Source organism: Eptatretus burgeri, chromosome 2, assembly GCF_056783735.1.
Source record: "Eptatretus burgeri isolate ZD-2024b chromosome 2, Ebu_testis_v1, whole genome shotgun sequence".
Lineage (NCBI taxonomy): Eukaryota > Metazoa > Chordata > Myxini > Myxiniformes > Myxinidae > Eptatretus > Eptatretus burgeri.
In genome coordinates this window covers 22603962-22620462 of record NC_140962.1, presented here as the reverse complement: position 1 = coordinate 22620462, position 16501 = coordinate 22603962, and the positions used below count along the sequence as shown (strand labels likewise).

The window sequence follows — 16501 nt, the reverse complement described above, 5'->3', positions numbered from 1 at the left end:
ACCTTGGCATTGATATTCATGTCTCTGCTGGCTGTGAGCCAGAGGTCAATAGACGTCTGGGTCAGACCTGGGGAGTCATGGATTCACTGGATCATGGGGTGTGGCGCTGCCAGAACCTGTGCTGGAGGACAAAAGTCCAAATCTTCCGGTCCTTGGTGCTTCCAGTGTTGCTCTGCAGATGTGAAACTTGGACTCTGACCTGGGATCTGAGATGGAGACTTAATTCCTTTGGTACTAGGTCTCTTCAGAGAATCCTTGGAGATCACTGGTCAGACTTTGTGACCAACGAGCAGTTGCTGAGAGACTCAAATGAGATTTATTACCTGCATAGTCCGTAAGTGTTAGCTGCTGCTGCATGGACATGTGGCTCATTTTCCTGACGCTGATCCTGCTCACCAGATTCACTCAGTCAGGGAGCTTCGTGAATGGAGGAGGCCAATGTGCCGACCACATGCCTCGTGGTTGCATCAGGTTTATCAGCATCTCAAAACAGGTGGGGATGGCCCAGGCATATACCTGGGGGATTGCCAAATGGAGGCCCCTGGAGTACTGGCAGAAAGTGGACGCAGTGACGCATTGCTCCAGTGCATGCTCCCATACCTGACCTGACCTGACCTGACCACCCTCCCCCTTCATGGTATGCGACTCACTGGCAGGGGAGAAGGGAGGAAATTAGATGCCATGGTGGACACAAGTTGGTCGTGTCGAAGAGCGGTTGGTTGCTTATGTTTGCGTTCAAGAAAGGGCACGTACAGGCCAAACGATTGCTCGAGCATGAAAAGCTTTCATGGAATGCTTTGGAAAACCTTCTCCACCAAAGCAGATGATGTTGAAGTGGGGAAAATGGGTTTTGAAACAGGAAGTGTGAAGGACAAGAGGTGCAGTGGAAGACCGGCAACAAGAAGAAACACGTGCGCTGTTGTGTTGGCGTCAATTGACTGGTCGCTGAGAAAGTCAATAAGAAAGAGCCAGTGAACTTAGCATACCATGGACCACTATGCAAAACCACAGGAAAAAAAAGATCTTCAGTTGAAACCCTGGCGTCCATCATTGGTGAATGAACTGAGTGATGCCAACATGGATCAGTGCTGTGCATCTTGTGATGTTTTGCTTGACACCTTCCTGACTGCCATATCTCGAGGGAAAATGTTGTTTTCGGATGAATGTGCCATCTCTCGAAGCTCACGGGCACAAAATGTGGGGTTCTGATCGAAGGAAATTCACATTTCACATTGAAATTGGAACATCATCCTCCACACGTGATGGTGTGGGCAGGAATGACCTCACGACACATATTTGGCCCCTAATTTTTTTTTGATGGACTGGTAAAGGGCGTAGCTTATGAGCATATCTTAAGAAACTCCATGAATAGCTGAAAGTTTCTGCTTTCAACAAGATGGTGCATCCGCACAATTTGTGTTGCATTTTGCGTCGGGACCATCTCAATGGAACATTCCCTCAAGCTGGATTGGACTCGGGTCACCAACATCATCAGCTCCTCTACCATAGCCGCTACATCGTGAAGATCTGATGACTCCAGACAACTCTTTGTGGGGCTTCGTCAAGGAGAAAGTGCCGGAAAACCGGTGTTGGACAATTGAGGAATTGTGTACTGCAGTCGTGGCCTCTTTCGCACAGCTGACTCCACAAATGCTTCACAGGATGTCTAAGAGGACTTGGCGACAAATTCAGGAGTGCATGCAGATACAATGACTGATTAATTATATATTGTAAATACTGCACAATAAAGCCTATATATTAAAAGAGTTTAAGACTGAATACTTTACTCGGGAGGGGTAAAGTGACTTTCAGACCACCCTGTACAAATTCTGCCAATATTCCGATACCACTCTATCTATCTAATTCCAACTTAAACCTGTCTACTCTTTTGGCTGCCACTACCTTTCTAGGCAGATTATTCCATGCATTGCATCAATGGGTTCACTCGATTTTCAAAATATATTAGTGTCAAGAAAATTAAATAATAAAAAAACAACAAAAAAAAAAACATTCTTCCATCAAATCAGAATTGAATTTTTCCACTTTACTTCCTATAAATAAAGCAAACGATAAAGCCCCAAAAACAGCATTGGCAGCCTCGCCTTGTCCATGAGTGACTGCGAAACACAAGTGATGTCATGAATGCCTTTTCGTAAATAGAGGCCAAATCATGGCTTCCTCTGCATAAGTTACTCGGAATTTAATTGAAGTTACGCCCATTTCTTGAAGGTGAATTTTATCCTTCCATGTAACAATGCAAAGTGGAAAAAAAACTCAATGATGAGGTTGTGAGTCCGGCCTTTTCAAATATGACTTTTGTTCCACTTGAAGCAAAGAGAAGAAATGGATTTAATTGAAGGAACTTTGGTGACCAGATAAAGTCAACTAGAAATGTGGATATGACAAAAGTGTGATGGGTTACGTAGTCTCTTCCTGCGCTTTGTAATTCCGCACTACGAAGACTAACACAAATATACATGTTGGTGTTAGAAGCATTAATATTATCATTACAATGTACTTTTTAGAGCCACGTTAATCTGGCTGGCACATTGTGCATGTCAATTTTACAAGAACATAGTTTAGAGCAGCAGGCCAATCAACGCGTGCTTCCGAATTTCCTCCACCATTACGGAAAGCTTACAGTTTAACTCATTAAAAAAATTTTTATTCTTGTTTTACCAATGATGCTTGTTCAGTGAACTCAATGAGAAATGAATGAAATATTTGAATATTTATCGCTTGTTACCAGCATTATCATCCTTCTCATTCTTTGCAGGAAATTGAGGCTGGAGTCTTCAGGCCTCTGCCGAAACTTCGGGTGCTTCTCCTCAATGACAATCTCATTCGCTATCTTCCTGCAGGTCTTTTCTTTGGCCTTACTTCTCTACGCCACCTTGACCTGAGAGCCAACCACCTTCGTCACCTCCCTACACCATCACTTCTCTCACCAATTGCCTTCCCTCATGCTCAAATCCGTCTGGATGACAATCCCTGGAATTGTGCATGCAGCTTGGTGCCGCTTAGGACCTGGCTCACACGAAGCTCTTCCCTCGCACTTCTCGGGGATGTACTCTGTGACTCTCCTTTTGACCTACATGGAAAATCACTGGCAGATGTTTCTGAACAGATTCTTTGTGGTTTCAAGGGTGAGGATGATGCGAACAACGATGATGTTAAAAATGTTACTTCGGACTCTTCTCTCCAAACGCAGAAGGCTGGAAAAACCGAGTTGAGGTTAGCCATGGCGCGAGCTGCAGGGTTGGGCTTTAATCCCGAGTATGTGATAAAACCTCCTTCACGCTACCGAGGAAAATCTCCATTGCCTACAAGCTGCCCATCGACTTGCACTTGCCACTTGCATCCAGCACATTTAGGCCTCAGTGTACAGTGCCAAGGCCGAGGTATTTCGCACATTTCTAAACTCCGACCTCGTCCCCTCAATCCTCAGCGCCTAGATCTGTCTATGAACACCGTCACACAGCTCTCTCGCTTCGATTTCCGTGACCTTTCCTCACTTATCCGCCTGAACCTTGGCTCCAATCATATCAGAGTCATCAAATCAGGTGCCTTTTCACTGTTGTCATACCTTCAATCACTGCATCTTAACAACAATTACCTTGAACGCCTTTCTGCATCATCACTTCAAGGACTTTCTTCCTTGCTTTCTCTTTATCTCGAGCACAATTCCTTGCATTTCATTGAGCCTAGGGCCTTTGCATCCTCGCCTAGCCTCCAGCTCCTCTTTCTGCAGAACAACAGGCTAGAGTATTTGGAGCCCGGAGCCCTGGAAGGCATAACACCCCGACGTCTTGGTCTTCGTGGTAACCTTCTATTCGGTTTACCACGGTCTGGGGTTCTGGACTCTCTGCATGCCATCATTCAGGTTGGTAGCACGTGTCCAAATGAACATGCAGCAGTGCACATAACAAAGTCAAAGTTATGGTTTTGTTTGAGAAAAGTTTATATTTCAATGGTTTTCTGTTTTAGAAAATAAAAACTTTTAGAAAACTAAACGTTGAAGAGATCTCAAAAGAAAGGAAGGTTATTATAATTTAACTTAAAACGTATTATCATTGTGCATCCCCATTTGAGTCTGCTTATTAATTTCCTTTCGCATCAAAACTTCCGGCAGAATGTAATCAATGATCACCATTTACCAATTGTATAAAAAAATATAGTGCTGTGAACCTAAAATAAATGCAAGGGGCACTTGATGTTGAATTTTAACACAAGCATCTTACTTCATTATTGAGAAATTATATTGAAAAAAAGAAGAAAAAAAATCACACCTTTTCCCAGGACAGGGAGCATTGTTTGAATGTTCACAATACACTGGTTCATAATAGATGGTAATGTCCATGTTACAACAAGCTATGGGCTGTCATTAGTGTTCTCTTGCACGAGGATGTGGAAGTCTTCAAAAAAGAGAAAACAAAATGATTACTTCCATGGTTTGGTGAACAAAGTGTGTTTTAGGGCATTTAATAAGTTAATGGAACCTTTTGATGGAAAGTATGCAAGTGTTCAGGCTGATCTTTGCCATTTTTGACAGCAAAGGACACCACACAATTTAAAACTGACCCCTCCCCATGACTATATATATACATATATATATATATATATATATATATATATATATATATATGCTGTTTAATTTCTGGAATGTATGCTTGAATTGGGACAGCCATGAAATTATGTCTCACCTCCCCCCCCACCCCCCCCCCCAATACTTCCTGGTCCTGCAATTTCCTGGTTCCACTTGTCATCACAATGCAAACGGATAACCCAGTCATGTAGCAACTTCTTACCATAACTACCAACAACTATATGCACCCGAGTCAAAACACACAGCACTATAATGCACATTTGCGATGACGGTAACAATCTACTTCGAAGGTTTTGCTTCGAAGTCTAGATCTGAACGTTTTGTAAGTTGTACACACTGGAGTTTATATAAATCGGGTACTTTTGGAAGAAAATCTATAATTGAGTCATGCACTTTCCCCGGAAATTACTTAATGTACAGTGCAAAAAGTTGGTCAAATAAATGTCAAAATTGGTCAAATAAAGTGACGAATTGAAAAAAGTAAAAGTTCTGCAATTCAGTATTATTCTCAGGTTGAGGTTGTGCCTTTGCAGTTTACATCTGTTCAATGTTTGTTTTATTCCTTCAATTCTAGATGGGGTCATGACCTTTAAAGCTAACACTCTAATAAAAACTTCACATTTCACTTCCTGATTTTTCTTTATTTTTGCACCAACAGGTTGGCCTGGATTCAAACCCTTGGAAGTGCAATTGCACTGCCATGCCGTTCCGAGAATGGGCTCTCACTTTGAGCACAGGAACTTTGCAGGGCATCCCTCGCTGTGCCTCCCCTGCCATGTTGCACGGACGTTCTATTTTCTCGCTCTTGCCCTCTGAACTCTGTCCTCATGACAATTCTCCTGCAAATGCTTGCACTGAGAGTACATCTACAGAACCACTTGCAATCATGGCAAGGACGTCACCAAAGCTGCTTAACTTACCTATTTCCGTATTTCTTCTCATCGTCCTTGCTCTCTTCCTCACTGGCATTTTTGTAGCTGCTGCTTTGGCTGCTTCTTGTGCCAGAGCAAAAAAGCCAAGCTGTGGCATGGCTCTCACACCTACATACCCTCATCACGCAGAAGGAGAAAACTGTTTGGCGGGGAAAGATGAACGGCCGAGTTTACTGCCTGGGGACAGTCGAGAAAGAGCATTTCACAGAATGCTGGGAACTAAATCTTTTGGTCCAGTGACGCAAGAATCTGAAATACTCGGCCTTAAGCATCACGAAAGGACCAAAGACTATGAATTGGGACCAGGTCCATGGGATGAGAAAAGCAAAGCCTCCATTTACAACCTCCAAAGGGAAAATGCTGCTAGATGGAAAGACATTGGACTGCAGAGGAGCTGGAAACTTGAAGCTCATATTTTCTATCCCTCAATGACATGGGAAAATGGTGCACTGAGCCCAAGGCTACAAGGTGATGTGACGGGAAGGCGTTGGTGCATGCGGAAGGAAAGTGCTCAGCATGGACATTCAGGAAGATGATAATAGGCAACAGTTAAGTAGCATGCCTTCTGTTAAAAACTCATTTCTCTGTCTCGGTTTCTCAGCAAAGGAGTGACTTCTGAAGCATCACAAAGGTGATAATCTGTACAACCATGATAGAATCAACTCTCACTCTTGAGTTCATGCTGGAAAATGCAAGTTGTGCAATGGTCATACTAAAAAAAAAAAAAAAATAAAAAAAAAAACTTTGGCTGCAACAAAAATCAACCAATATTCCGCATCTCAAATGGTCTGCCATGAACCCGCATCTCACTTCCACCTTGTTGGGAAGGAGGACCAACTCTCACAATACGATCATTTTATAGAGATCCGAGCCCCACTCCAAAACTCAGCTGCCCTCAAGCAATGTACGGGAAGAGTGAGAAAAGCTTTTGGTTTGAAAAGGAAGAAATACAAAGTGTGAACATTCTTTCTGCTATTATTAGCTCATCTTTCTGCAAGGCATAATTATGAAGACGATTCTTGTGTTGGGCATTTTCTTTAAAAAAAAAAAATTTAAAAATCTTTTTCTAATGTATTTATGACAGCATTTGATGACGTTCTTCTTTTCCTTTTTTAATCGAGTGTTATTGAGAAGCATGCATATATCAAATACTTAATGTATATGTAAATACATGGACTGAAGAAAACTTTTGAAAAAAGAAATTGCACACTCCATTGGGGGGGGGGGGGGGACAAAGCCCCTCTATATTCCATGCTCAAATTACAGACCGCTCCATTCAAACATCAAATTGATTGGTTGATGTTGACTTTTGGTCAAGATGGTCATTTACAACTGCTGATGCTGAAAATGTTGATCTTAGTGCAAGTCTGTGAATGAATCATAACTGGTTTTCACCATGTTGGTCACATGAGAAAAGGCCTGGGTTGTTCACTTTGAATGTGGAGTTTCGTTTTTAAGATCAGCGTTATAAAATTTCAATTGGAAACACTGCAATTCTCCATCCCAAAAGAGGTAAGTTCCAATTGTCCAGAGTTCCATTGCTCACTCCAGTTTGCTGATGCTATTTTGTTGTACTTCCAAGAATATACAGCAGCAGCGATTAATTATCAACTCATATTTTTTTTTTTTTGAAATAAAATGAAAGAAATTGGTGGCAGCATTGTCTTCAATCAGTAGCATTTTAGTGTCCATCTGACGTTGTTCGTGGTGCTTAAGGAAGAAAATCACAATGTATGAAATGGCACCACCTGTGGATGAGACAAGGTGGGGCAAATATATTATAACCCTTCCTGAACGTCAATGGACAATCCCATAGTGACGTAGTAATTCTACAGAAACAAGCTCAACTTTCTTCTCCTTTGAATCAAAACACTTAATGCTTCAGCTCAATTTCAACTCACTATCTCTGAAATGCCTGTTCATGGTCCTCACCACAAAACCACAAGCCTGGTGTTGGCTTAAGATCGAGCCCCTGTCATGCTGTTGAAATAACATCAGGTGGGTTGATTCAGCCTGTCATCCTTCTGAGATCAGTAAAATGAGTACCAGCTTCCTGGTAACAGGGGCACTGCATCAGTAGCGCAGCCATGCCCCCAGGGAATGATGCAACCAGCAGCCACAGGCTGCACGCGATAGCTGGCTAAGAGCTGTATTGTGCCCCCTATTGGCGTCACTATGCCCTCTAGCAAGTTGAGTTAATTTCAATAGTGAAGCTTCGAATCCAAATCCATATTACCACAACCCTCAGCTGGACTTGAACCCACAACCCCTGGGATACCAGTCAAATATCCTCACCAATAAGCCACCAAATTACCCTAGAATTGACCAACTGCCACCAAGTTTTGTGGATTGTGAAAGACCTTCGAGCTTGGACCAAAGGTTGGTGACAGCCGCGTTCCCAGAAAAAAAAAACCCGAAAAATGCAACCAGCAGCCATCGGCTGCATACAAAACAACCACTAAGCCACCAGACATACATTTTCTAAATGTTCTCAAAACCTTTCTCAACAGATTGCCTGGATTAAACATCATGTGTAACCATGTGGAAGATCAATAGCGAACGGTTTTGCCCAATCTTGTATCTCATTGCCAGGTCAAGAGCTTGTATCTTTACAAGTCAAAGTTAAAACTCCTCAAGATAAATAAATGGTTTAATTTGTGTACTCAGGACTGGTCCAAGGTTTATTGTTCCGTTGCTTTGTTTCTTATGATCGTGGGATTTGAGATTGATAAATTCGTCATTTTTTATGTCAAATGTTTTTTTGAAAAAGGTTAACCTTTGACCCTGCTCCAACTAGCTCCATTGACTTCTCTAAAGTATAACTGCTCAAAGGCTTGTTAACATTTGCAAGGAAATATATGAAAAACTTGATACAGGAGGAAGCCAATATGCCCTTCATGCACTCGGTGTTGCATCCACAACCCCACCTCCCATTCCAACCCAATCACCCAATCCACAAGCACACTTACCCCCCCCCCCCCATGACACCAAATCGTCAAACCCAATCCAACACGACATTCACTCAGTGTGAAGGGGGATGATGAACAGTGGGGAGAGAGCAAAGGTGAACTTTTCGATCACAGACAGGACATGAACAATCACAACACAGAGGGGGTTTCCTTATGGTCTTTGTTTATTTTTGCAAATGGTGGGCATTTAAGTAATGGTTGCATAAACATAGATGACTTCCAATACACTTGACAATACCCATAACTCTGAGAACCAAGGCTCTGTAAAGAGTATAGTATATCAAATCTAATCACCAAGATATTATAAAACTACCCCATGCATTATGTAGTCCCAATTCCTATTGTTCCTGCCCAAGTCCAATTTTCCAACATTTAATTACATCTGCCAAATGACCAAATTTTTGCTCATGTAATGAGTTATCTAGACTTTCCTGAATCTGACATCTTTGCGATCGACATTACCTCCAAGCTTCTCAGATAGCACACCGATGTTGGGCTGACATTGACAATACATTGACAAAGGTCAGGATGGTTGCAAACGGATTTCCAACATCAATCCATCCATCCATCCATTGGGATCACACTCTGTGCAGAGTGTTGGTGCTGCCGAAGCAGTCTCCTTGGCTATTGGGCACAATCCTGGATGGGTCGCCACTCCACCACAGGATACCAGCAAGCTGGCACGCATTTTGCTGACCTCGGAACGATGACAGGCAGAGTCAACCCCACCTGGTATTAATTCAACAGCCGAATGGGATTTGAACTCCGGATCCTAGGATCCCAAGCCCACCACCCTAACCACAAAGGCAACACCAGGCATAATTGGTAACCTCTTCATAGATTTCCAACAAATTTGTTGAACATGATGGGTCTATGGGTCAATTCCCCCTTTCCTTCCCCCTTATACACTTTAAAGGCCTTGTTTTTATGTTTAGTGTTCCTTGCCATATCCCTCTCCTATTTCCCCTCATATTGTTCAGTTTCTTAACTCGCTTCAATTTACTCCTCTACTCTGGCCAATCTGCTATCACGTAAATGCCTTTTGTTTAAATTGTTAATATAATTTTTAACATGTGCTGAATCAACCTGATCTCTTCCTGTCTCGAGTTTTGCTCCAGACTCAAATATATTTACTCTGCCCTCTATTAAAGACAGAGTGAATATATTTAAAATCAGAAGCAAAAAGACTGGTGTTGGCTTAATATCTTAAGAGTCCGGAGTATGAACCCTGTCGTGCCGTTAAAAATAACACAAGGTGAGTTAACTCAACCTGCCATCCTTCCAAGGTCAGCAAAATGATTTCCAGCTTACTAGGAAGAATGAGCCATTCAAGCATCCTGTGTTGATGTGGCGATCTATTCATGATAGTGCCTCCTAAGCAAGGAAAAAACTACCTCGGCAGCCATATACGCCTGAAGACATGAAAGGGGGTTAATTCTTCTTATTTCTCATCAATTTTAAAACATGCCCTACTAAAATCACATCTTTTTCTTTACAGGAGCAAAGCTCATAGAAGAGCAAGATAGATTTCATGGTGTGACAAGTGTCAAGGAGGGAATGAACAGGATAGGGGGAGAGGGAGGAGGGAAGGAAACAGTAAAACTAGCAGGTAAGATGGTTGGGTGAGGAAAGGTAAATGGGCATAATAATTGAATAACAATCATGGGACAGAATTGGGAATGACAAGAGATGGTGGTGCACAACTACTTGAAGCCCTGGAGGGAATAGTGAGACAGAACAACCGAGGAGTAAGAGACTAAATGTGCAGATTGTCTGGATTTTGGAAGTTTAACTCCACTTTTCCTCTCCCTATGGCAATGACAGGCATGTGCATCAAGCCCGTATTGTGTAGAGATCTCAGGAAATTAACCACAAAGGGTCCATAAGGCGTAAACCTTTTTTCCAATTATTGAAGCCATACATTTCTCCCACATCTGAGAAGGAAGTTTAATTTAATGCACTATTAAAATATTCATTTGACCATAATCCTCGAGACATCTCAAACATGCCTTTCTCATTTCCCTCTCAAAGCTTCAGTTCCTGCTCTTCCTTCAATCCAGAAGACTTGTAACAGCATCCTCAAAGTCCCTCACTATTACTACTATCCCTAACCGCTATCTACACCAAATGGTCCACCTCAGTTCATCAGCTATCATCAACCCATTTTCTTGATATAATACTGTCTTTTACCAAGATTGCTACAAGTCCGATCCTATTTTCTCTTTCCTCTCATGCCAGTAATTCCTGTCACCTCCTAATCATAAATTCATAGTCCTATATAGTGGAAATTTGACAGAATTTCAATGTGTCAAGGAGGAGGTAAAAATTTTTTTTTTTTTTTGGCACTTCGACATTTATAGACCAATGGAATCAGGCTCAAGTCCACAGTTTCCAAGTCCACACGCAAAAATGATTAAGGAGGGAGGAAGGTAAAACCTTGGATATTGCATCAGGATGAGCAAAAGCAGAACTGAATAAATGCTGGTGCTGTTCCTTTCATGCTTAAGTGAGGTCCTAGGTGTGAGTACACAGCTATCCAAACTTGTGAACTCTATGGAGGTAGAAGGTTAAAAAAAAAAAAGTAGCATTTTGTTTGTCTGAATGAGCTTCTTACATCTTGATGCATTTTTTAACAGTATAAAAGGTACGATCCCAGGTTCGAGTGCACAGAATTCTCACCCTTCAGTCAATGAAACTATATTTGTTCATGAAACTTCTCCAAAGGGATGTATCTTTGTGGTAGCTGTGTCCACTTGTTTGCCCATCTCTGTCCACCTGTACGGTCGATAAATGGAAAACACTTAGTCCTACAATGCTGAAATTTTATACACCTCTTCAATGCGAATCAAGGGAGACTGATTGATTGCATTTTGTTGCCATTCTAAAATTGCATATTGAAGATCTCAATTTCAAATGTGCAGTTTTTCAACAAGAATGCAAGAAAAATAAGTTGAAGCAAGGTGAAACCGTGCATCATCTTTCACAGTGAAGTTTGACACAACCAATTTTTATCTTTTTACAAGCGAGGTAACAAAGGACGTTATGAACGAAATTGCACACCAATTTCCTGTATATTCTAAATATCAGGAATGAAAAAAAATAGTACATAGGTGATATTTCATTTTACAAAGCACTTCATAGTGAAATTTCTGATATAACCAATTAGCTATTCATAAACGAGTGCATTTGACAGTTAGCTTATGAGTACTATCCTGTGGTTTCATGTTAATTGTGTACAATTAATTGCAAGAGCTGAAGTATATACAAGCTGCACCTGGGGTTAACTACATCCAGCACATCTCCGGCATAATGCGAAATAAAATGAAGGTGAAATCCAATGAATCAATATAAGAAGTGAGATTAAATCTTGGTATAGTTCAGTCATTTAATAATGGTGTCAGGTTAGACTCTGTAGGAAGTCTCAGCAATCACTGTATAGCTCACCCTATTTGTTGACCAGGCAGTGTAAATAACCCAGAAGTAGAAATATTGAGTTGTGTTGAGACATGGTCATGCAGGTTCATTATTAGCTGGTAAGGTTTTGATGGATTAACAATGCTAGTTCTGATCACCTTAACTGATTTTTTGGTTCATGTTAGTCCCTTCCACACCATTTGTGGTGGGGGAGAAGAGTGGGAGGTTTGTCAGGGTTGGGAAGATTGTTAGCAAGTGGTTTCTTTCTACAATCGAGGATATGTTGTTTGGTACAAGACAAGGTTTTAATGACCATCAATTTATGATGTATGCACAAGGCTAAAAGGTTAAAATGGGGTGGGGATTGAACTGGTACACATATAGTGCATACAGGATGGTGGGGCAAGGGACAGGGTGTGGTAACAGTATTATATGCACACTCAAAAAACACACACTCACACACTCACAAAGATTGATTTTAAGAATACCAAACTGCAACTTAAATTCTGAACATGCCATTTATAGATAGGGACATACACTTGACCATGGTTGAGTTACAATGATAATAATAATAATAATAATAATAATAACTAGAAAGCATCTGAAAATGCAAAGCCCAAACTAAACTTGACAAAAACGACAGTTTAAAAAAAAAAATTCTACATTTTAGTCATCCATGTTCTCCACAATCTCATAATAAAGGTTTGTTGAAGATTTGATGACAAAAGCTCAGTTGGTAAAAAATATTACGGCCTGGACGTACACACTGAATCTCAATGGTAAACAAGGATTTTGATTAACAACATTTGACTGATCGACCACTTCACCGACGATGTCATCCTAACAATCCTTTATTCCCAATTGGGAGTAGAATGTGATGTGCCAAGTTTCAAATTTTTTAGATTAGCGGTTTCAGAGATACAGTCATGTTTTAATATTTTGCATTTCATCCAAGATGGCTGCCATACTACGTGACCTATGACATTACAATTATGAAAATATTCTCCATGGGGGGGGGGGGTCGTTCTTACCCTGAAAATTGTGTCAATCAGCTAAGTGGTTGCTAAGAAAAAAAATTAAAAAGGTGGAAGAACAACAATAACAATGAAAATTATTTTAGCAAAATTATTAATTTGTGTTCTCCATATTCTCATAATGATGCTGTTGAACATTTGACGACAAAAGCTCAAATGGTAAATGAGTTACGGTCCGGACAGACACACAGAAGTGATTACAAAACCCCGTGTTCCGCTGTATGGGGGACAGGCTAATAATAACAAGACCTGGAATTCCTTTGCAATATGTGACCCCGACCAATGTGATATTTTCTAAGTCCAAAAAGGGCATAACTCTGAAAAGTTGATGAAATGCCCTGAAACTCGAACTTGTTCGGTAACTTATCATAATAAAACCATCCACCAAGTTTCAGTTGAATATATTAAGGGGTATGGGGGGAAAAAATCTGAAAAACCACAGGTGGGACGGACGGAAGGATGGAGAGCAAACCTATAGTCCCCTCTGGTGGTTAAACCGGTAGGGGACTAATAATAATAATAATCATAATCATAAGAGTTCCCTTAAAAGTAACTTTAACATGGGAGGGTCCATTAGGCCCGTTAAGATTACACAATGGTTGCCAACCTCAGGTTATTTGTCCATGTTGTACCTTTTTAAATGCTGTGCGTCAAGCAAAAACGCAGCAGATACCATTTTAAAAAAGTCTTTGGTGTCTGGTTAATGAGTTCATATTCAGTTAAAATCTGGTTTGATTAAAATAAACTTTTGTTGAAGGCAATGAGTTCATATTTATTGCTCGAGTGTTATTCCAACAGTAATTTCGCATTTCTCAAAGATGTCTATTGGTGATAATGCAGACAATCAGTAACTTCTCAAAGCAGAGTGTCTGCGTACCAAGTCTGCCAGTTTATATTTCATTGTCAGTACATTTCACTTTGAAGTTTTGTTTTCACTTCTCCTTGAGTCTACTAGACTCCTTCCATTAAGGTTTGAGCACTTTGGCGTACGTATACAAAGGGAAGATCCTTTAGTTGCAACTTTGGTTCCTGGTGTCCTTGAATCATGTATTGACATCATGCCAACGCAAATAAGAACAAGAAAAGGAGCAATCAGTGATTGCAGACCCTCGGCAGGACTTGTTTTGTGTGGTGTTTGTGTAGTGTATTTTGTATGGTGTTTGTGTACTGGTGTGTCACATAATTAATCATTGACATAATTAGAACTGTGACTTTACAGCTGCTAGCAGTGATGACAAGGTACCAAAACATCCTGCTTTGATCGGACACTTGACCCTGACCCTTGGTGTTTATTATTGTTAAATTAATTCAGCATGGGATTAAAATAAATTCCATTCAAATCAAATGGAAGACCAACTACTGTTGGTACAGCACTGTGTTGGAATCATCAGAAGGAACATGAACAAGCAAAAAGCAGAGATGAAGTCATCAGGAGGAACCTGGATAGGATTTGGGTTTCAGCTGCTACTCCTCTACCCTCATATAAATCATTAGACGAATCAATTTAGAGCAATTTTTGGCCTAACCAAGATATGAACCAAATTGTATTGGGATCTGAGACATTAATTCCATCTTTAAAAAAATACAAACAAAAAAAACGTGTGGGGATAAGTGCTGTCCTGGAGAGTTGGTAATCTGACAGTAGTTATATTACAAAGGAGTAGATGTAAAACTAGGGTAAGACTGCATGATCACTGGTGGCTGCAGCACTGGGACTGTTGCCAGACATCCATGGGTGGATCTATAAATATCGAAATGGGATGGGGAGACGGTTTGTCACTGCCTCCTTGCGGCTTTTCCAGCATTAGGATATATCCACACCATTGGTTAATGTCCATAAAACACAACCGAACAATTTCACATCACAGCTGATCAGCCACCACAATGTCCCTGTGTACCCTAACAAGTCATTTCTTGGGAGGCAATAAAAAAAACTGTGTAAACAGGAAAAGATTCCTTCCCAGATGTTGGGTAAATGGCTTCAATAATTGTAAAAAAGGTTTATGCTTTATGGACCATTCGTGGTTCATTTCCTGAGATCTCTGCATAATATGGGCTTGATCCACTTGCCTGTCATTGTCATCAGAAGAGGAAGAGCGGGGAAATCAAAATCAATCTTACACATTCGACTGGGATTTGAAACAGGCATTGGGATTGGGTTGAATGAATATATATATATTTTTTAATCAGTGGAATCACGTGACTGGTGAGTCGTTTTTTGTGAGTTTCGTTAGTCCAGTGTTCATCAGTGTTAAGCTATCAATTAAATTTTCCCACATTCATGACACTCCTAGCTTATAAATATTGTAATATTAATACTACTAATTAAAGTTTCACCTGTAATAAAATCGGAACGTAGATCCAAGACTGAAGAAAGTGACAAAAGTTCAAAAGAAGATCCATGTGCCAGTCGGCATGATTGGATAATAAGCAAAGTAAGCAATGGAAGGTGTTTAGCAACGTCTGCAATTTCTGCGTACATGGTACACACGACCCCACGGCCATATTAGAGTACAAGTGTAGGACAAAGGAATGTCTATTGCTAAGATATGATAATGCTCATGATAATGTCTATCGGTGAAGTAGAAAATTAGTGTTATTGTTGTTTGTCTTGGCCAAACAATTGGGGTCAAAGTTTGTACCGAAGCTTCGGCATGTCAGTACATTGGAAACATTGTCTCAGAAGCGATATAACAACAACATACAAGTTATAGGAAACACAGACCCAGAAAATCTGTGAATACAGAATACGGGACTTTCATAATGGCACATCCACCCCAAAATGCTTTGCACGCATGCACAGAAACACATAGCAACAGCAGCCATCAGGATATGCTAGCATATATCGTGTGCGCGAGATAAGGACCGGTACCTAAAATGGCTCAAAAAGGTTGTAAAAAGTCAAAAAAAATACCTGGGAGAAAGGGGTATGATTCTGCACAATGAAAGACTTGGAGAACTTTCTCAACTGGCCGAACGGGCAGCTGCCCGTACTGCAAACTCCTGACCATGTGGGCCAGCGCAAGGCCCAAGTGGACGGACAGGTGCTACGCAAATCCCCGACGGATCATTACCAGTGAATGGACATTGAACCATATGAGAGTGCCTCATATGCACATGGCAGGCATGGTGACATATTTAATAGACGTCTGCAATTGTAAATACGATGCTGTACATAATTACCAAGTAACGGTAACCAACCCGTCGGCAAAGGACATCTTCATGATGTGAAAATACACAAAGCTTGTGCCAACTGTATTTATGTGGGATCTGGTGCATCAGGCAGTCTTCTCTGAGGAAGACACCATATCTGGGTGGGTGCTTCTGAACACAGATGAGGACACATCTGGGGCTTGTGAATGTACAGGACAAGTCAAAGATGATGATATTTACTAATAATCATGTTGGAAGGGTGGAAGGGGGGGGGGTATGGGTGGAAGGTGTGAGGGCTGTTATAAACACGGATGGCACACAAATTGATGAATCACCCTGCCAGTGAAACACTGGGATGATAGTTTATAGCTGGGTCAAATTCAAACCCCGTTT

At 41.0% G+C, this 16501-nt stretch overlaps 1 protein-coding gene and 1 long non-coding RNA gene across 2 annotated transcripts in view; one reads left to right on the top strand and one right to left on the bottom strand.

Moving 5' to 3' along the window:
- Positions 1-7187, top strand: part of LOC147031588 (SLIT and NTRK-like protein 3) — a 9782-nt gene extending 2595 nt beyond the window's left edge. The window contains exons 2-3 of the mRNA XM_085865584.1: positions 2777-3883; positions 5265-7187. Of these exons, the coding sequence (XP_085721710.1) occupies positions 2777-3883; positions 5265-6074 (1917 nt within the window). The 3' untranslated portion in view covers positions 6075-7187. The remainder of the gene's footprint in view (positions 1-2776; positions 3884-5264) is intronic.
- A 1384-nt stretch (positions 7188-8571) lies between these two features.
- Positions 8572-16011, bottom strand: LOC147031587 (uncharacterized). The gene is made up of 3 exons (XR_015053646.1): positions 15870-16011; positions 11187-11282; positions 8572-11058 (listed from the first exon to the last, which is right to left on the bottom strand). It is a non-coding gene; the product is annotated as an uncharacterized LOC147031587 (long non-coding RNA).
- Positions 16012-16501: the final 490 nt, after the last annotated feature.